At 38.9% G+C, this 22,524-nt stretch overlaps 1 protein-coding gene across 1 annotated transcript in view; it reads right to left on the bottom strand.

Moving 5' to 3' along the window:
* Nucleotides 1–22,524, bottom strand: part of DNAH6 (dynein axonemal heavy chain 6) — a 5,071,261-nt gene that overhangs the window by 2,483,551 nt on the left and 2,565,186 nt on the right. The window contains exon 34 of the mRNA XM_044059309.1: nt 3,065–3,172. Coding sequence (XP_043915244.1) covers nt 3,065–3,172 — 108 coding nt within the window. The remainder of the gene's footprint in view (nt 1–3,064; nt 3,173–22,524) is intronic.

Raw genomic sequence — 22,524 nt, 5'->3', positions numbered from 1 at the left:
TGGCGGTATTGTAAGCAAAAGTTTTCAAATTGTTAGATGTTCTATGATACTTAGGCACTGGTCTCATCTAAGAAGGCAATAAGATAGAGATAGAGGAAGGAGAGAGAGAGTTAATGTAGTCTTTCATCATGAGATGATATTGTAAGCAAAAGTTTTCACATTGTTAGATGTTCTATGATACTTTGCATGTTAGGCACTGGTCTCATCTAAGAAGGCAATAAGATACAGATAGGAGAGAGAGAGAGTTAATGTAGTCTTTCATTATGAGATGATATTGTAAGCAAAAGTTTTCAAATTGTTAGATGTTCCATGATACTTTGCATGTTAGGCACTGGTCTCATCTAAGAAGGCAATAACATACAGATAGGAGAGAGAGAGAGAGAGATTTAATGTAGTCTTTCACTATGAGATGAGCCATGACACCCTTTGATTCTCGCTGTAAGGAATCTTTATACCTTTTCCAACTACTAGCTTGATAAGAGCTGTATAAAAGATGACAAATATTTCTCTGACGCAGCTCTCAGTCCCGCATATTATCATATCAGATCGTTAACTCCATATGCTTTGTTGGTGATAGTGGCTATATGGTCATCAATGAAAGGTCATCATCTACAGAGTCTCCAAAGTCTTTTACTATTTTGTCACCTTTTAGCTATTGCCCATCACAGTGTGTAAGTTTTTTTTTGCCAAATGTCAGAATAATGAGGTGGGAGGTTTGGTGTAATGGTTAAGGTGTTTACCTTACAGACACAAGGTGCGGGGTTTGATTCTCACATGGGGTAATTGGCTAGGCTTGAAATGGGTCACAAATGCAATTAGCCGAGTACTAATCTATGAACCTATACATGCATTAATACTGAAAGATTGATCATGTCTACTGCACCACTCATGTGTAGTGTTGAATACTGTTTGAAAAGGGACAATGTTAGTGAGGTTAAGTAAATGCTCTCAAGTTTGCAATCATGCATATTTGCTAAGCCAATCACTGGAGGCAAGTTATGACACCTGAGAAAAAGATACCAAAAAGGAGTGGGGCTAGGACTGAGCCTCAAGGGACTCTACTGCTGACAGGGGATGGTGAAGATAGCAGCTCTCCTATTCTTATCATTAGTGTATGACCATGTATCTAATTGTTATTCTGAGTTATTACAGCTCCACTGTCCTTCAGTTCTTTGAGATTATATATATTTTCATCAAGGGTATAATGTCAAATGTTTTAGCCAGATTAGGATGAGCTGCATGAATATATAAATCTTCGTCCAGGACAGCAATTATTGTCTCAAAAAAAAATAATACAGTGTTACAAATACAAGATCCACCTTTGGCAAAACTGTACTAAAATACATCTTCAAGAAGAAGAGTTTCTATGTCTGTGTGAATAAGTTTCATAATGAATCCCTTCATCACCTTGCACTGCTGATCAGTCTTTAACAACTGGCAGTTGGTACTAAGGTCTCCTTTATGGACGTGTACCACAAAACCTTTATTGTGAATATCAGAAACACAACCAGTTTTTAATACTCCGCAGGAATATGCATGAGTGGGCATACCAAGCTAGGTTAAACTGCACAAATTAGGTTTTCTGGTATCTCATCTTGTCCCATGATTTTTTAACTTTATTTCACCACTGTATTATGCAGGTCCCCATATTCATTTCTGTATAGGTCTTACAAAGCCAATTCAATAGCATCACCATGTACATTTTCATTGGTGTTGAAGCATGATGCTGCAATTTGTATATCTTATGAATGGCAAATTTTTTTTTTTTGTCATTTATTTTTCTTTTGCCCCCCATTATCTGTCAGTCATCATCCCTATTCTGGCAAATCAGCTCGATCTACTATGTCCACCCTTTTCCCAAGCTGCCAAATTCACTAACATCAATGATATACATTATTAGACTCTAACCTATATGTGATCCTGGTGTTCTAGCTACGAGTCAGTATTTGTTAGCAACACTTTGGGAGTAAACTGTACTACTTGTTATAATCAATGTCAGAATGAAAAAAAAGATCTTCAGAAAAGTAGACTGTCAAAAAACTGATTTCTCCGACTGCTGAAATGAAAGAATAATATGTTCATGATTATTTAATGGTGGCACAGAGCTAGAGCACTTGAGGGTTGCTGCCTTACAGAACATGGTTCTTCATTTCTATTCTTGGATGTGGTTCCTCCTTTGTTGGGTCCATATGTCTTTCTTGTATTTATAGGGAATGTGGCAAGGGGCTTCAGTTTTCTTTCTCATCCCCAAAACAGATCCTAATAGTAGATGAAATGCTAATCCGCCCAACTGCCTTCAGGTATGTGTGCCATGTGCACATAATTGCATATTTCCTCAGTGAGAGACTAGTATCTTTTCCAGGCCTATATTTTCTTCCATGTGTCTATTTAGCATTTTTAATACATCAACTTTCTTAAATCATGCACAGAACTACACAATCCAAAGTACATAAACACAGACTACAAATACATATATATAAGTTTAGGTATATTCAAAAGTTGGTAAAACTGATTCAAAACCAGTTCTTATAATGGCAATTGAATATTGAGTGCCTAGCTAGGCTCTGGCTCCCACTATGATAAAATAAGTATCTCGGAATGAATGAATGAAGGACTTCCGATTGTACTACTTCTGCCATTTCCTATTCTACATATTTTACTCCTGCCTTTTTAACAGTGATTGGTAACTTTAGGTAGTCAAATAATTCCACCCAATTCTTTTACTGTAACTCTAGTATTCCCTTCTCCCTAGGAATGATAGTCTGCCTGATTTTCTACTTTCTGCTTTCATTGTTTTACACACATTGACAGAAACAACAGCACACCTTTCATGTAAGTCTTTTCATAGGTATTTTTGTTCACAATACAAAATCCAATCTATGAGCTTTTATATAAGAAAAGAGAATCTGAACTCAGAGCTTAATGTTATTTATCTAAGTTCCCTTCTATGGTCAATAGTACAATCACTTATTCAACAGTTTTAAATGAATGAAACCTGAGTATTAACGTCTTCAGTAAAACCTTAATATGTGTTGTTATTCCTAAGTAAATAAAAAATGCTCACCTGAAAAGAACAGCATCATCCTTAAGAAATTTAGGTAGATTTGAATCCCTTAAAGCTCTGATTAGCACAACATCTTCATTCAAATGGGGGTTTTCCCTCTTCAGTGAGCTGAAAAGAAAAAGGATTTTTTTTTCATTATTTTTATTTAGATTTAAAAATACTTGCAAAACTAAGTTTTATAGTATATTCTCATTTTCAAAACCAAAAACTGTATGGTCTGTACTCAACAAATTGACCAGTAAACATTCCAAATGCATGCCAGTCACCACTTGTAACAACTGCATGTTTGCATTCCTTAGCAGAATAGGCAAGGAAGCAGACTGAACACAGTGACTGGAAACATCAATACAGATGACTACTACCAGAAGTATGACAAACACAAGTGAGTTAGCAATGCATTATTAAAACAGTAGCTAAGGGAGGAAAGAAAGGGACTACCTCTTCAGAATAAAAAAAAAAAATCAGTAGTGCTGAATGTTGACTTTTTTACTAATATCTGGCCGAAGCAATACGAAAGAAAGAAGGTGAGAGGGCCAGGAGTAAATAATTAGCAAAATGAAAGCAAACAAAGTATTTCATAAAACACTTTTGTAGAACAGTGTGTAACGTGTGTGTGTGCTATATCTTTTAAGAACCATGCGAGGCTGTGCGTACACATATAAATTATAGACACGTGCAATCCCTAGTGCCATTTTGTAGAAGCAGCCAGAGAGTGAGCATGCATGATCACAGTTGTTTGTTTGTATACAAGTTATTGTCAGTAAGCCTCTATAATGATGCTTATGTATAAAATGAAGCTGCTTGAACAGAACCCATGAAAACTTTGTCCTAACACGAAAGTGACATGGTGTCAGAACCAGGAGGAAAGAGAGAAGAATATTCGGAGGCATGAGATGTGAAGACAACAGCGAAGGTAAAACCAAGAGAAAAGAGTACAAACATAACCAGAAAAGAATCAAAGGTAATGAGAAATAATACAAATTGTTACTTGATGTGAAAGACGGCAAAAAGGGGCATTACAAGGGCACAAACAACATTATCAGGCAAGCAGAAAGTACAAAAAAGTTTAACTAAAGCAAATGTTTAAGATAAAAGTGTTTGAGGAAACAATTAAAAGTAAAGCAAAAAAACCTAAACAAGTTTAGAGCAAAATGAGTGTGTTTTAGGTAAAACAAGCACAAGAAAGGTACACTGGGTATGAAAAGGGCTTAAAAGAGAAAAAACAAATATAATAAGGAAAGAAAAGGGCACATTAAGCAAAAATAAAGCAAGGCGACTATATGTGTTTGGACAATGGCTGTGTTTGGGCATAACTACAACTTAGTATTGCATCAAGGGCATATTATTTTCCAGTGTTTTTTAATAATATTGCATATAGCAGAAGAATCATTGGAGAAGGTGAGGCACATTCTTGCTTTATCTAACAAGTTCCCAGTCTTGTTATTGCCAGGGCCCACTTCTGAATTCAGGTAGGGTTTTGATCGAGTGTCCCTAAATGAGACAACCTCATCTTGTCAAAAAACACTGGAAAATAATATGATCAGATGCTAAATGTAAGGAGAAATTGGGTGAAGTGCCACAATTTATCTGTAAAAATCAGAGATGTCTAAAGAGACTGCTCTGTTATAAATCCAACAGAGTTGTTAATAATGGGAATGAACATTTAGGGAATGCTATTTCAGGGACCTTTCCTTGTCGTAAATGTACCATGTGTTCTTATGTAAGTAATGATGATATGTATGTACACCCTGTGACTGGACATGTATATGAGCTTAAGGCATATGCTGACTGTAATACAATGACTGTTGTGTATTTAGCTTCCTGTGAGCTCTGCAGAATGTTCTATGCGGGCAAGACTAATAGGTGTTTTAGAGATCGGATACGTGAGCATCTTTACAGTATCCAGAGAAATTATAGTAAAAATGCCCTTGCAAAACATGTTACCCAAATGGGAAATAATCATTATTTTAAATTTTCAGTATTAGAGATTTGTCAGCCTAATGTTAGAGGAAGAGGTGAAATAGATGTTACTTTTACAAGCTACAGGGACTAAGGGGTTAAATGAGTTAATTCCCCTTAAACCTATTTTAAAGTCACATGCTCTGCAGCACTAATTGCCTGTATTATTTAAATTGTAACTGCTATTACTGTGTAGATCTGAAGAAGTACTCTTATGTACGAAAGAGCTAATCTTTTATTTTATTCTATTTTATGTACTGAATCAGTGCGTTTTATTGGATTTATTAAATTTTCTTGCACTACTGTAGTTTGGTTTACTTTGATACAAAATTATTTATTTATTTTATTTTACATTTGTTAACCGGGAGAGTCCAACTGGATATATGTCCATTTTCAGTGGAGGCCAGGGGAGAAAAGCTCCACAGCAGTAAAATCATTAACAAGAGAAAGACATGTTAACCAAAAGGTTCATTAAACAATATATAGAGTACACAATCTTTATTCTTCTTATAGAAGTATAGTACATATAAGATAGTGAGTTAACCAAAGAGTGTATTTGCCAACATTCACAGGCTACATTAATATATACTTGTTACAGAGGTGTTTAACAGCAAGTATAGCAGGAAGATAGAGTAGATAACTTCCATAACTCATTTCTACACGAGAGACATACTATGTCCTTTAGGTTGCTTTACAGTGTTCAGTGATACTATTATCCCATGCAGACATTACAAAAGCAGTAGATAAGCTGTTACTCGAGTTGCTAGAAACAGAGACATATGAGTTACTATCCAGGGGTAGTACAGGTACATAATCTGTGATTCAGGAAGTGTGTTTTGAGTAGTTTTTTTTGAATTGGGTGGTAGAGTTCTTATTTATTATGTGTGCTGGAAGGGAGTTCCAGATTTTAGAGATGAAGTGGCTACAAACGGATCTACCTGCCTCATTTTTAAAGTTTGTTACCTTAAGGAGGTGTTGGGTACTTGATCTCAGGGATCTGGTAGTGGTGTAAGACTGGAGTAGTTGCTGCAGGGCTGGTATGTTGCCTGGATGATGTAGTACTTTGTGAGCAAGTGCTAGCTGGTTGACTTGAAGGGTCAGGGGTAGTTCTAGCCAGTTGAGTTTTTTTAGGCTTTCACAATGGTGGGTTCTAGAAGGTGATCCTGTGGTGAATCTGGCTATTTTATTGTAGCAGCTATCTAGTTTGTTGAGCTCTGTTTTTTGGAGATTGGTAAGCACTGGGGAGGTGTAAAGTAGGGTCGATGTCCAGTGCCCTGGCTGTGGTAACCTTAGAGTGACTGGTGAGAAACTGATTGTTGCGATAGAGTAGGCCCATTTTTCTGTGGAATATTTTTATGGTCTGGGAGATATGAATGTCAAATTTAAGGCTATTGTCAATTTCGAGGCCTAGCAGTTTGGTGTGACTGATGGGTGTGATGGTGGTGTTGTTATGAGAGGAGATTGAAAAGTTAGATGAGGAGGGTGGAAATCTGTGAGGGCTGAGGAGGAGTAATTTAGTTTTGGCTGGGTTTAGAATGAGGTTTTGGTTAGTGATCCATGTTTCTGCCAGGGAAAAGCATTCTTGTGTTAGGGAGAGGAGGTGGTCAAGGGAGTTGGCTGCACAGATAATGGTGGTATCATCTGCATATTGGACTATTGAGGCTTTGGGTATGGTGGATGGTAGTTGATTAGTAAATAGGGTGAAGAGTAGAGGACCCAGGATGGAGCCTTGGGGTACCCCTATGGAGACAGGCAGTAAGGGAGAAAGCTGATTTTGCCATTTTACAGCTTGTTGCCTACCATTTAGGTAGCTCTTAAACCAAGAAATAGTAGAGAAGCTGAGATTTAGGGTGGTTAGTGTATGAAGCAGTTTTTCATGGTTGACCATGTCAAAGGCTTTAGATAAGTCTAAGAGAGTTGCAGATACTAGAAGTCCATTGTTTCTGTGGTTACTGACGGTATTAGTGAATGATGTAAGTGCAGTGGCGGTGCTATGGAAGGGTCTGATACCATGTTGCTGAGTGGATAGTAATTTGTTTTCTAAGAGGTACTTCATCAATTGCATGTGGACAACCTTCTCTAGAAGTTTTGATAGGGGGATAGTATAGCTATGGGTCGATATTTACTAAGTTCTACAGAGGTACCCCCTTTCTGCAGTGGTATAATATGTGATATTTTCCAAAGATGGGGTACTTTGCACTCTGAGATAGATCTGTTTATTAATATGGAGACAGGGTAGGCTATTGCTTCAGCTGCTAGTTGCAGATATTCAGAAGGTAGATTATCCGCAGCTGTAGAGGCTGGCCTAAGTTTTAGGAGTAATTTTTGTATGATTTTGGTTGGCACTGGGTTGAAGTTGAAGATGGGGTAACTGAGATTTGTTCTGGGTGAAGAGGGTGTTTTAGTTGGTGATGGGTTGTTTGGGCTTAGTTGGTTGTTGGCTAGGTTTTGGATAGTTTCTGTGAAGAATTTGTTGAGCTAAGTGGGGATGTTGTCATGGTTGTTCACTATTTTGGGGGTGGGGGGGTTGTTTTCCCTGGTTGTAGTACAGTGTTGATACTGTCTACTTCACCCTGTCGAAGGCCAACAAGATTGAAGCTGATGATGTCGGCACCAAAATGTCGAAAGCGAAAGTCATCGCGCACGTAAATGGAAATCTCCGTAAGGGGAGATTTCCATTTACTGCAATGTAGTGCGATCTCGGAGTTGGTATATTTAAGTATATGGGGGGTGCAGGGGGGGCTTGCCCTACTGCATAGAACAATTTGTGCTGTGTTTGGGTGTTTTTTTTTTTTTTTTTAATTTTTTTTTATGTGTGTTCGATGTTTGGGGGTTTCGACATTTTCGTGTTGATTTATTACGCTGTCGACAGTTTGAGTTTTCGACAGCGTAATATAAACGCATGTTGACAGCAGCCCAGAACTTTTTTGGGTTGTTAATATATTTATTCTGCATATTTTGGTAGAAGGAGATTTTGTCTATTTTAATAAGTTGTTTGACTTTGTTACGTAACTAACAGTATGTTTGTCTATTTGGGATTTGCTTTTATGATAGTTTGTCCATGCTTTGTTCCTATCTCAGAGTAATGTTTTAGTATTTAAAGTTAGCCAAGGTGCATGTTTAGTTCTGATTCTTGTAGTTCTAGGAGGGGCATGGTGGTTAAGTAGTATTGAAGTATAGTACTGCTTCATCGAGGTCCAAAGTTTTTAGGAGGGTCCAGTGACATAGTTTTAGGTCATTACTGAAGTTGAGTTGGTTGACGTTTTTTCTATTCCTACATTCTCTGACAGTTTCTTGGGTCAGCTGGGGAGTTTTGCTTCTTATTAGAAATGTAGGTAGGTGGTCGCTGAGGGCGTCTGGCAGGCAACCAGCATGAGATATGTGTGAAGGATGAGATACTAGTATCCAGTCTAGTGTAGATTAAGGTTTGGTTCTTTTGTCTGTTCTGGTGGGGGAAGTTATTAGTTGGGTTAGTCCATGTAGGTTGATATGGGAGCTAGGGTTTAAACTGGAGCAGTTGTCCCAGTCAATATTAAGGTCACCTAATATGATGTTTTCTTGGGGAAGAGTGTTGGTTATCCATTCTAGTAGTTTTTCTGTGATGGTAATATTATTCCCTGGGGGGATGTAGCATCCTATAATGTTGATGTGTTTTTGTGGGTTAAGTTTCAGTTTAGTGAGGATGAGTTCAATGTTATCTAAGTCTGGGGTTGTTATGTCTAGTTTTTCTAAGATAAGGTGAGTTTTATACAGTATTGCTACTCCTCCACCCCTTTTTCCTACTCTGTCATTTCTGATTAGATTGTAGCCTGGTGCTGTGATTTTATTATCTTGAATTAGGGGCTTAAGCCAGGTCTCTGTCAGAATGACAATATCTGGATTTAAGATGCTTAAGCATGGAGGTCATGGACCTTATTTAAGATGCTTCTAATATTTAGATTTATGATGAGGAGTGAGTTTGTGGGCCTTTGGAGTAGGGTTGTATTTAGGTCTGGGATTGGTCTATCTGGACTTGGTGGGCCTAGGTTGGGGTGTATGTCCCCGCAGCATACTAGTGTTGTTTTCAGGTGTACATAAAGTTTGATTGGTTTGTTGATGAGTTTTGTGTAATTAAGAGTGGTGTGGGATTGGCTATTTGATGGGCATAGCTTGTGTCTGAGGTGGTGGATTATGGTGGTGTGATAGTTGTATGGGGTTAGTTGTAAATATGGTATGGGGTTTGGAGTATTGGGGGATGTTCCTTTGTAAGGAATGAATCATGTGCAGGTAAGTGGTGTTTGGTAACTGGTAATGGTGGTTAGCAGAGTGAGGCAAGTGATGCAAATGATATATAGTGGGAGTTTAGTGTGTGAGGGTTGAGATGGTGATATCATGGTGTAGGGGGTGAAATACCTAGTGTCAACCAATAACCCCAAAAACCCACAGCTATTATTTAACAATATGATCCCACCAAAAATATGATAAATAAAAGTCAACTAGGATAACACCAAAGGCTGGTCACTGTAGTTATTGTGTAAAAGTGCTTACAGTGTGTCCTTATTACTGTGCAAGTATTTCTAAGAGTTCATTGCGTGCAAAGTGCAACTATTTCATGCAATCCAGTCAAAGCATAGTTATTTAAAAAAATGTTCTTGTGATGAGTGTGTCTATTTGCAAAGTGCCGCCATTACAGAGTGCTTCTTGTACTGTCAAGTGTTGGGTAGCAAGGTATTGCTATTTTGGGGACATTTCAGTGTGCTGTATGCAGCTATTCACAAAGTGCAATTACTTCAAAAGCTATTGAGTTTTGGGCAACAGATGTTCGATTTATTCACATGGAACAGTTGCTTGATATGTTTCTTGCATTGATGAGGTATTTTTTGCAAAAGATAACATTACAAGAGTATTATAATGCTTATGAATTACTCAGTTGCATCATAAAGTTCTCAAATGTTTCTTAAAGTGATGACTTTAACAAGTGATGGCGCATGACTTTAGCATTTCTGCCTTTACCAATGACTTTAGCATTTTTGCCTTTACCAATTCTGAAAGTATAGCAAGCGATGATAAATGACTTTAAAATGTCTGCCTTTTCCAATAAAAGATTCCGTAAAATATTGAAAAGCAAAGCCCAAAATGTTATTTTGCAAAGCTCCGTAAAGCATCGAACAGTCCAAAAAGTTCCATAAAGCACTGAAAGCCCGAGAATGTTATTTCGCAAAATACAGTAAAGTATCGAAAAGTCTGAGAAAGTTATTTTGCAAAGTACAGTAAAGCGATGAGAAATCCGAGAAGTTATTTCACAAAGTTTAGCAAAGTACTGAAACGCCAGAGAAGCTTATTTTGCAAAGTCCAATTATTCAAAAGTACTACGAGTTCGTTCATTTACACAATTCCGATGAACGCAACAAAAGAAATTAAAAGTTCAGAGCACAAAGGCATCCAGCAAGTACTGTTTATGCCAGTTACTTATGCACATGTGTATGTCTGTGTATTCATGCATAGTTGCAAGATCCTTCGCTGGTATGTGTTAATATCGTAGATGGATTTCGAAAAACCCAACCACTTGTGTTTGATCAGAATACTGCAGAGAACTGGAGAATATTTGAGCAAGGGTTCAATATTTTCATACAAGCAGCTTATGCAGATAGAGATGCACACACCATGGAACTCATTTTGCTAAACCTAGCAGAGTCTGAGGCCATAGAAAGAGAGCGTTAATTTGTGTACGCATCAGCAGTGAATAAAGGAGAAGGTGCAGACCAACATATTGTTGTGCAAGCTGCATCAAGGGAGGACCCAGAGTATTTGAAGCGTAAGTTTATAGAAATGTGTAACCCCCAGATGAATATTACATTAGAGAGGAATTTGTTTTACATAAGAGATCAGGGGAAACATTTGCAGCTTATATAACTGACATGAGAAACAGAGCAAAAATGTGTCAGTTTGGTGATTTAAAAGATGAGCTGATAAAGGACAGACACGCATGTGGTATCAATAGTGCTGCTGTAAGAAAGATTTGCTTTGTGATAGTGATTTAACATTAAGCAAGGCAATAGAGATTTGTCAAATCCATGAGGTGATAGAAAGCCATACGAGTATGTTTGCAAGTGGCAAAAGCATGGTTTCAGTGAGCTCCAGGGCAAACATAGACAGTATGCAACATGTGACAAACAAGAACAGGCCTAAGCACGTGGCAGCTACAGGATTTTCAAAGAAGCCATGAGAGTTTCTAGCAAGTTCCAGAAAAAGTGCAAGCTCAGTGCAACATAAACATGAATCAGCAAAACCCAAAGCTTTAACTGTCGCAACCATGGTGTAAATTATGAGTCTAAAAGAGAGAAGTGTTTAGGTTTTGGTCAGCAATGTCACAAGTGTAAAAATGGAACCATTTCCAAAAGTTTTGCAAATCTAGTAAGCCTCACATAGTTGTAAAGAAAGGTCACACAAAAAAGCAAGTTGATCATGTAGAGCCAAAACAGTCAGCTTTCTATGTAGATGGTGTATCAGTGCTTGGAGTAAGATTTGATGCAGTAAACTTATTAACAAAGAGCAAAGTGTTTTGTACAGTCTGGATTAGTAGAAAATCCACAGAGCTCAAAGTAGACACTGGGTCAAAGTGAAATGTTATATCAGCAGACACATTTGTAAGAGTGAGAACTAACAAACAACTCAATGTAACCAGCAGTGCGAGACTTGTTGCTTATGAAGGTGAAGTAATTCAAACCAAAGGTTTAGTAATACTTTCATGTTATTTGGCCGAGAACTGTTACAACTTATTCTACATAGTTCGATGAACAGTGCAATCTTATATTGAGTCTCAAAGATAGTTTAAGAATGAATCTGATTTCTTTTGCTAAAGAAAAGAGACATAGAAGAGCTCTCTGAGCATGTAGCCCAGGCCGGTATGACCATGACCTTGAGTAGCATCTTACCCTCACCAAGAATGATGCCACAGTATGAAGACAAGATTATCAATTTCAACAATTGGCTTAAGTATTGGTGTCATTCAAAGGGGATCCAATGCCTGTCAGCCTGGGATGACATGCACGACAAGCCACGATGCTTCTCTAGGGACGGCTTGCACCTGTCACCCCTGGGCTTTCGGATATTGGCAAAGGTTCTTGCTACCCCCATAGTGCCTTTTTTAGGCAAGGCTCAAAAGACAAACCCACCTCCATAGGTATCACAAGGGATAGGAATCTAAGAGTAATGACACTTAATGCCAGAAGTCTAAACCTCAAGATGCATGCACTCGAAACTCTCCTTAACATGGAGAACATCGATATCTGTGCAGTAACAGAAACCTGGTTCAAGGCTCTCGAGAGCACCCCAGCACTACCATGTTATACCTCGTACCATGCTTTTCGGCCCCTAAATTTGGACCGAACCACAAAAGAAGGGGGAGTATCAATATTCGTCAAAGATACCCACACCTCCAGGTTGGTGGCACAGCACGAAGCATCGGGGACTATCCATGTGCAACTAACAGTGGGTAAAACTAACTTCCAGTTTATAGTCTGCTACAGACCACCCTCCCAAACCCAGGAACCCCACTCGGCCTTCTTGAGAACACTGGAAAATATGAAGATCTCTCCAAACACCATTATATTGGGTGACTTCAACTACCCAACCATAGACTGGGAGCATTACTCTAGCTCCAACACCCTAGCCCAAAGGTTCCTAGAATTTATAAATTCAAATGCTATGGAACAACTTGTTACCACTCCCACAAGAGGGGAAAACATACTGGACCTGATCATCACCAACATGGGGACTCTATGCTCCAGACCAGAAGTGTATCCCTCACTGGTAAGATCAGACCATAAACTAATCTCACTGGATATTCACATCCTGACCCCACCCCATGCCCAGAAAACCACAGTGAAAAACTTCTCTAAAGCAAATTTCACACTCCTCAAAACCGAGGTGGAATCCTTCAAAGCCCCGGCCTGTGGATATCGCCCAGACCACAAAATCCTTTATAAACGCATTCTATGAACACCTTCAGGAATGCATGGATCATGCAATCCCAAATAAAACCAAGACCCAATCCTCCAAAGGCAGACGTCCTGTCTGGTGGACCCCAGCCATAAACAAACTATACAACAGAAGGAGGAAGCTACTACATGACAGAGCAAAATCCCAAAAGGGAAGGCATCTCTGATCAGTATTAGCAAAAACTACAGGCACTCATAAAATCGTCTAAGGCCAGCTTCGAGAGAAAAATTGCACAGGACACTAAGGATAATCACAAGGCTTTCTTTAGTTATGTTAGGAACCTGGGTGGGAATTCCCAGATATGCTCAGAATTAGTCCAAAATGACAAAAAATACACCAAACCCACAGACATTGCCAACATCCTAGCTGACAGGTTCAGTGCAAACTCCCCCCCCTCCCCACCAAAAGGGCTAATATTTATCCCAGCAGAGTGCTGCCCCCCTGACATCTCAGATGCTCAGGTAAGAGCTGCCCTCTCCAAAGCAAGAAACACAGCATCAATGGGACCAGACGGTGTCCCGGGCTGCGTCCTACATGAACTCCAAGAAGAGCTAAACCCAAACCTAAAACTACTGTTCAATCTCAGCCTTACTACAGGATATGTACCCAAAGAGTGGTGTACAGCAACAGTGGTCCCTCTCCACAAAGGTGGTGCCTCAACGGATCCTGGAAACTATCGCCCCATAAGTCTCACTAGCTTGGTCTGCAAAGCTATGGAAAGGATCATCATGGACCTTATAAATAAAGATATTGGAGACCTACAGACACTAGATCCTACCCAGTTCGGCTTTGTTAAGGGCAGATCCTGCCTCTTAAACCTGGTCAATTTCTTTGAAAAAGTCACCAAGGCCATTGACAAGGGGAAGATGGTCCACACAGCTTACCTGGACCTTGCAAAATCTTTCGATACAATACCCCACTCGGGCATTATATATAAGCTCACCAGCTTAAATATAAACCCCTATGTCACTAGATGGGTTGCAAACTGGCTCAAGGACAGAACCCACATGGTTAGAATAGCTGGAGCCATGTCAGACTCCAAACCAGTTACAAGGGGCATCCCACAAGGCTCAGTCTTGGGACCTCTCTTGTTCGGTATATATTTCTCGGAGGTACAGGCCAACATGGAAGGACTGTGGCTGACCAAGTTCGTAGATGACTGCAAACTTGGCGCCATAATAGACTCTCCAGCTGACACAAGCATCCTCCAAAAGGGCCTCATAGAAACAGACAACTGGTGCCAGAGCCATGGCCTCAAGCTAAATGCCAAAAAGTGTATAGTCATCCCTTTGGCAAAAACAAAGTGCCCACAAATTACCACATAGGTGGTAATCCATTAAGTACAGAAGAAGTAATTAGGGACCTGGGGACCCAAGTTGATAGCAATCTCTCATTTGACAACCACGTGGCCAAAGTGGTTAGAAAAACATTTTATATAGCCCACCTAATCATGAAGGGATTCACATCTAGATCAGGGGAGGTCATCGTGCCACTTTATTCATCCCTCATCAGGCCCATAATTGAGTACAATGCCCCTTTTGGGATGTACCTTACCAGACACCTGCAGCAACTGGAAAGACCCCAAAAGTACCTCACCAAGAGGATCAAAGGACTCAAACAGATGCCATATGCTGCCCAGTTAAAGAAACTCCATCTCTACTCAGTGGCATACCGCCTGCTCAGAGGCGATCTGTGCCTGAAGTATAAAGCCATGTCCAACCTGGAATTAATGGACATGCTGCACCTCAGAAAATCCAAATCCCATCAGCTACGCTCGAGGGACTTAAACCTCAGCACTGAAATAAATAGGACATGCTGGAGGGACAGATTCATAACCCAGAGGCTCCCTTCACTCTGGAATAAAATCCCAGTCCAGGTTAGGCAGAGTCCCTCATTGACTCTCTTCAAGAGGAATCTTGATGAGTGGATGGGAGATCATAGCTTTACCCCGGGTATCACTTCTGTGTCACTGTTAGACAGAGGCACAGTATACTAACATCGAAAAAGGGCATAGCAAAATTAATTTAAAATGGGTGGCGAAAGCCATACACACTCTGGCTAGGCTTATAAATGCCCTAGGGCAGATAGCCTAGTATGAACCTATGAACATATGAACCTATATGAATGCAGTTCCATTTTCCAATTTATCCGAAGCTATTTTCCCAGAGTATGCTAATGTTTTGAGATAGCCCCTGTCCCCTCCACTATACTAGAACTGACTCTTATCCTATATCCACCTTATATATTATTGTAATCTCTACTACTATCCTATCTACTCTGCCTCACTATTTCTACACTCCTCCAACACCTTACTTTGTCCTGTTCCCAAATCTATTTCACTAAACCCAGTTTGCTGTTTAGTTAATTAACTTCATACTTAACTCTTACCTTTTACATGCCATATACCACTCTCTGTGTCTTCGCTCCGTTAAGCCTTCCTCTCTTCGCCTCCTACCACCCCCCCCCCCCCACCCCCCCGCCCCACCCACCCCTACATTTTATACCATCATAGTCACACTTCCCCTTTCCTCACGACCCTCCCATTACCACACCCATCACATTCTTTTTAAGCATGCCTTCAATACCCCTACCTTTGCTAACTACTCTTCTCCTCTACTAGCTACTCAGCTATCTCTTAACCTCCGTTATCTCTATGTTATCTACAATACCTCCTACCTTCAAGCCAAATATCACCGTCTCTCTCACTTTAAAAATCCAAACCAATGTTTCAAAATATTCCACTACTACTACTAAACCCTAAATATTTTAACCCTATATTAATCCACTCATTATTAGATGGCGACATTCCCCCCCAATCCGCCCCAAACTCATCCCCACCATCCACTAAATGCCACCACACAGACCACTAAAGCCCCCAAATCACCTCAAATGCCCATCTAAACATGCATCTGTAATAAAATACCACTAATTCATGCTCTTCTAGATGTTCAACCCAGGCTATAACATCCTCAGGCAAGATCAAAAAGGTGGTGGGGCTGCAATTCTCTATAAAAGGACTGCTACTCAGTAAAACTACATATAAACTACCATCAGACAATAATACTGATATAATTATTTCAAAACTGCAGCTAAACCATCATAAAACAATTTACATTGTCTGTACATATCTTCCCCAGGGAAGAACACTATCTCTCAAACCATTAACTCACCTACAAGAATTAACAGACTTAACAATAAGGAAAGCATACTTGACTGGATACTAACAAATAGTCCACACCATATTATCAGGCATAAATCAAGTTTAACCATCCCTACTTTAGTCAGAACATCTAATCTGTTTCAAAATGAACTTAGGAAAATAAACTGGACACCTCTTAGTTCTCTCCCAATAGATGAAGCTGTTAGTCACTTTAATAATACTTTTCTGACCATAGAAGGATTAAATCTAAAACAGCCCAATGGCTCACTAACGATACTAGGAAACTTATCCACAGTAGAAATAAAATCTGGGCAAAATGAACACTAAAAATATCACAGACCAGCTAGCCTACAGACAACAAAGAAACATCACAAAAAAAGCTATCCTACAAGACAAAAAGAATTTTTATACTAAACTACAACAATCATCCCTCCATCAACCTCATAAATTTTGGACTGCTATTAATATGCTAACCTCCTGGCAAAGTCACTACACCAAATCCACTAGGCTCTACCCCTGACTGCCCATTACAAACTGCCAATGCCTTTAACACCTTCTTTACCTCGGCTATACTTAAGCTAGCAAACCAACAAAGCCCTGATATCTCCAAACTACCATCCTCCATTTCACCTCAAATCAATACCTACCTCTTATATCTCATCCTTGCTACAGAAATTAAAACCGTCCACACCCTCAGCTGACAAACTACCTGCTGAATACCTTCAACTAAGTGCAAAAGCCATTGCCTACCCCATCTCCATACTTATTAATAGGACCTTACAAGAAGGTGTGGTTCCCTCTATCTGGAAAATTTCACATATTATGTGACTCTTTGGAATATTCCAACTTCCGCCCCATAGCATTGCTATCTCCTCTTGCAAAAATAATGGAGAAATGTATCCACAAGCAGGTACTAAATCACTTATTAGACCATAATCTCCTAGCTAACTGTCAGCATGGTTTTCGGCCTTTCCATAGTACCACCACAGCCTTACTATCCTTCATCGACTCAATCAACACTAAAAAATCTTCTTTCTTCAGCATTCTTTGTTGACCTGTCCAAAGCATTTGACATGGTCAATCATCATCTACTCCTCCATCTCTCTCTTGATAATCCTGCAATAGACTGGTTCACATCCTACCTGGACAACCAAAACAGGCTGTTCTCTGGCATAACCATCTCTCAGACCTCCTCCCCACCTCCTAGGTCCTCTACTGTTTTCCATATTTATTAATGACCTTCATCTAGCCACTCCTCTGTCAACTTGCATTCAATATGCAGATGACACCACAATCACCGTCATTTGCTCTGCCCCAACACAATCTGAACTTAACTCACTCACACAAAAAACCTTCACAACCATTGAGCATTGGTTCTCTAACCATTGTCTCCTTCTCAACCCTAAGAAAACCAAACTCCTACTTTTTACACCTACTCATATGTCTCCCTCCTTTAGCTTCATACTTACATCCAAATCTCTCCTGACCATACAACCAAACTCTTAGGTATTACAATCGACAATCAACTAAAATTTGACAACCACATAAACGCTACAATTAAATCAACCAATAGAAAACTAGGTTCTCTGTACAGAATCAAATCTTTCCTAACTCCTGAAGCCAGAACTACTATAGCTAGAACCCACTTAATCTCTACCCTATTATATGCCTCCCCCATCTATACTAAGCTCTCTAAGTACAATCTTAACAAACTATCTACAGCCTATAACAGTATTGCCAGATTTGCCACAAACTCTCCATATAGGACTCATCACTGTCAAAACCTAAAAAAACTAGGCTGGCTAGAGCTACCTCAGCTAATATCATTCAACCAACTCACTATTGCCCACAAAGCCCTTTACCACCCTGACAATACTCCAATGCTCTCCACCCTCATTATGCCATATAACAATCTGAGGAATTTACGCTCATCCAACAAAATTCTGATCCATACTTCTTTATCTAATAACTTAGCAGGTAATTCCTTATTCTCCAACTCAGTGGGTAAAATATGGAACCATCTACCAAATGACCTTACTTGCCTTACATCTCTCTCACTATTCAAAACCAACCTAAAACTCTTCCTTTCAAACCACTGGCTATGCTCTTGCCATAACCCTGACTAACCTTTTCCTTTCTTTTTTCCCATATTATCTGCTTTCTCCACCACCCATCCTTCTTCTTACTTCCTTCTCTTGCAATTTAAAAATCTCATCTCCAAGCTGAATGCCATTTCCCTTCATAACAATAAGTTATGCTTCAACTATTCTTCATAACAATAAGTTATGCTTCAACTATTCTTGCAGTACAATTGTGAATGTAAATGTTTGCCTTATCTTCTGCCCAAGCTAACAAAGTATTTTAAATCCCATACCTAATGTAGCAGACTGAAATTGAATGTTTATTCTATTATATCGTTGTATCTGACTTGATTTCTTTTTTTAAAAGTATTTGTAAAGTATTTTTGAAAGTATTATTTTAGTAGTGTGGCCTCCACTGAAAATGGACATGTATCCAGCTGGACTAGCCCGGTTAACACATGTAAAATAAATAAATAAATAAAATTTTTGAAGACAAATTGGGCAAACTTCCAGTACTGTATTCCATAAAGTTAGAACCACAGACCACTCCAGTAGTCAGGCCAGCAAGAAGAGTTCTGATAGCTATGTAAGATAAAGTTAAAGCTCAATTGGATAAAATGATACGGCAAGATGTGATTTGTCCAGTCAAAGAACCAACTGAATGGGTGTCGTTCATGGTAGCAGCTCATAAAAAAGGCTCAGATGAAATCAGAATATGCATTGATCCAAGAGATTTGAACAAAGTATTTAAAAGACCAAATCATCCAGTTCACACAGTTGAAGAAGTTGCAGCTCTGATACCAAATGCCACTGTATTTTCTGTTTTGGATGCAAAGAGTTCATTTTGGCAAGTGATGCTTGATCACAAATCCTCATTTCTAACTACTTTTAGTACTCCATTTGGCAGATACAGATTCCTAAGGATGCCATTTGGAATAAATTCTGCAAGTGAAGTTTTCCAATGGAACACATTTTTTCAGGTTATCCTTCTGCCATAATTGTAGATGATCTATTAGTTGGAGGCAATGGTGAAGCAGAGCATGACAGAAACCGCAAGAAAGTTCTAGACACAGCAAGTGAAGTAAACTTAAAGCTCAGTCCTCTGAAGTGCAAATTCAGACTTCCAGAAGTTACATACGTAGGACATTTGTTTACCAGTACAGGCTTGAGACCTGACCTAACCAAGCAAGCAGCTATTCTAGAGATGTCAGTGCCTGACCAGACCAAGCAAGCAGCTGTTCTAGAGATGTCAGCACCAGACAATGTACAGGGTTTGCAGCATTTTCTGGGCAAGGTCAAATATTTAGGCAAATTTTCGCCAGATTTCAGTGAGCTGACAGCGTCTTTAAGAGAGCTAACACACAAAATGTTGCATGGTCATGGTTAGAGCATCATCAGAAGGTATTTGATGACCTTAAGCAGGAAATTGCCACACTACCTATGTTAAGATACTATGATGTGAATAAATCAGTTGCTCTTTCATGTGATGCTTCAAAATTTGGTCTAGATGCAGCTATTCTTCAAGAGGGCAGACCAGTAGCCTATGCATCTAGAACACTAACTCAAACTGAGATGCAGTATGCTCAAATTGAGAAAGAGCTTTTGGCGATAGTATTTGCATGTTCTAAGTTTCACGATTTATATTTATGGTCGACCTATTCAGATTGAAACTGATCATCAACCTCTAGTTACTATTCTAAAGAAGCCTACGCATTCTGCTCCAGGAAGATTACAAAGAATGATGCTCAAATTACAAAAGTACAATTTCAAAATGGTCTACACTAAAGGCAAATCTGGCTGATACCTTATCTAGATCACCTAGAAGTACAACAGAACAGCTTGATGCTGAGACTTTTGACTTTGATGTGATGTCAGTGCATAATTTTTCCACTACTAGACTTGAGTTAAGAGATCACACTCAGACTGATCCAATTATACAGAACTTAATCACTACATTAATGTCAGATGGTCATCAAAGCAATCTGGTGTATTACCTGAGGTGCAAGCATATTTTCCTTACCAAGATGAATTGTTGATAGATGAGGCATTATTTTCCTTGCAACAATAATATATTCAAATTTTGCATTGTGGTCACCCAGGTTTATCATCCACTAAGAGAAGAGCAAGAAAAGTAGTCTTTTGGCCTTCATTATCAAAAGACATTGATAGAGTTCTTTCTTCCAGCTCAGTATGCTCAGTATGCAATAGTACTACACCAGATTTGCAAAGAGAACCGCTTCAGCTAAGTCCAATTCCTGAACTGCCTTGGTCTACAGTAGCAACTGATATCTTTGAGTAGAACAATCAACACTCCTTGCTTTTGGTAGACTCTAATTCAAATTGGTTTGAGATTGATCTGCTACCAAACTTAACCTCAACTGCTGTTATTACTAAGTTGAAATGCCATTTCTCAGTTCATTGTAGTCCACACAAACTTTTTTTCTGACAATGGTACTCAATTCACTAGGCAGTTGTTTCAGAAATTTGCAAAAGAATGGGACTTTGTACATGTCACTAGTAGTCCTGAATAGCCTCAATCCAATGGTCTAGCTGAATGTGCAGTACAGAGTGCAAAGCAATTACTTGAAAAGTCAAAGCTTGACGATGCCAATGTATTCTTGAATTTGCTTAATCTCGGAAACATACCCCGCAATGATATTCCTGGCTCACCTGCTCAAAGGCTACTTTCCAGACAAACTAGAACTAGGCTACCTATTTCTTCAAGTTTGTTGCAGCCTAAACCTAAGAACAAGAAAACCATCAAGGCTCAATTGTTTAAGAAGTGTAATATCCAGAAATCTAGTTATGACAGATCAAGCAGATTACTTCATCCGTTGAGGGAAGGAGAGACGGTACGAATCCAGGCAACAAAAGGTTTTGATCGAATAGGACAGATTATAGGCATCTGTGCCATACCGATATCCTATTTGGTAGATTCCGAGGCTGTGGAGTATATGAGGAATAACAGACATCTTCTTCCTGTACCAGAATCATCATCATTGCAGTCACAACATTGTATCTTACTGTGATGCAAACTCTAAATCAAAGAATGAGTCAGACATTGTTTCTAGACCAGAATGTGTCCAAAATTCTGATTCTGTTCCAGAAAGTGATTCGAACATTCCACAGGTCAACCATTTTGCAGAAACTGTCCCAGTTGCTAAATCTAATTCCCAGTTTTATGTCACACCATTTGGACGAGTTTCTAAGCCTAGTGTGAAATGCGCAGCAATGTGGACTTGATTGTGTGTGTGTATATATATATATATATATATATATATATATATATATATATGTGTGTGTGTACTTTAGTATTGTATTATGCATGTCTATAGATTACCTGTGATTTCTGTATGCCAAATAATCTCATGACAAATTACATGATGTATTTCTCTAAGAGGGAGGATGTAGATCAAAGTGTAACGTGTGTGTGTGCTATATCTTTAAGAAGCATGTGAGTGCACATATAAATTACAGACATGTGCAATCCCTAGTCCAATTTTGTAGAAGCAGCCAGAGAGTGAGTGTGTATGATTGCAGATGTTAGTTTGTATATGTTACTTAAGTTATAGTCAGTAAGCCTCTATAGTGATGTGTTTGTATAAAATAAAGCTGCTTGAACAGAACCTGTGAAGACTCGTTTATTCGTATCCTAACACGAAAGTGACACATTTGTTACAAACCACAAGCACAGCCTAGCCTTGTAGTAAAACATTCTAAAAATAGTATTAGCTACAGAAATCAAACACAGTAATACACATTTATTTACAATTACTAGAGCTCTTTGCTAGTTTTACTCATTACTCATCTTAATGCACAAATAAAATTAATAAAATAAACTATTTCCTGCCTTTTCTGTATATTGCACGTGTTTAGCAAAGAGTCTAGTATATTTACTACATTAAGCCAAAACTGCAGTTCACATCACTCCTCATTTTATTATTATTTATTATTTACACAATACGGTATGGCATCTAAAAAAATCATAAAAAAACAAAGAACTTATTTTTTTTCTGGGATGCTGTTCTTTTGGTGATGCAAAGTGTTGTTTTTGCGCCAAACGTACCTTTTGGAATTGTGACCAGAAAGTTCAACCTTGGTCTCATCAGACCATAACACATTTTCCTGCATGCTTTTAGGAGACTTTATGTATTGTTTTGCAAATTTTAGCCAGGCCTGGATGTTTTTCTATGTAAGAAAAGGCTTCCGTCTTGCAACCCTAACACAGTCTAGGCAAAAGGAGAATACGGGAGATTGTTGTCACATGTAGTACACAACCA

Source organism: Protopterus annectens, chromosome 17.part0, assembly GCF_019279795.1.
Source record: "Protopterus annectens isolate FY-2018-M chromosome 17.part0, PAN1.0, whole genome shotgun sequence".
In the NCBI taxonomy this organism is placed as follows: domain Eukaryota; kingdom Metazoa; phylum Chordata; order Ceratodontiformes; family Protopteridae; genus Protopterus; species Protopterus annectens.
The sequence above is the reverse complement of the archived record's forward strand: the minus strand, read 5'-3'. Positions and strand labels throughout refer to the sequence as shown.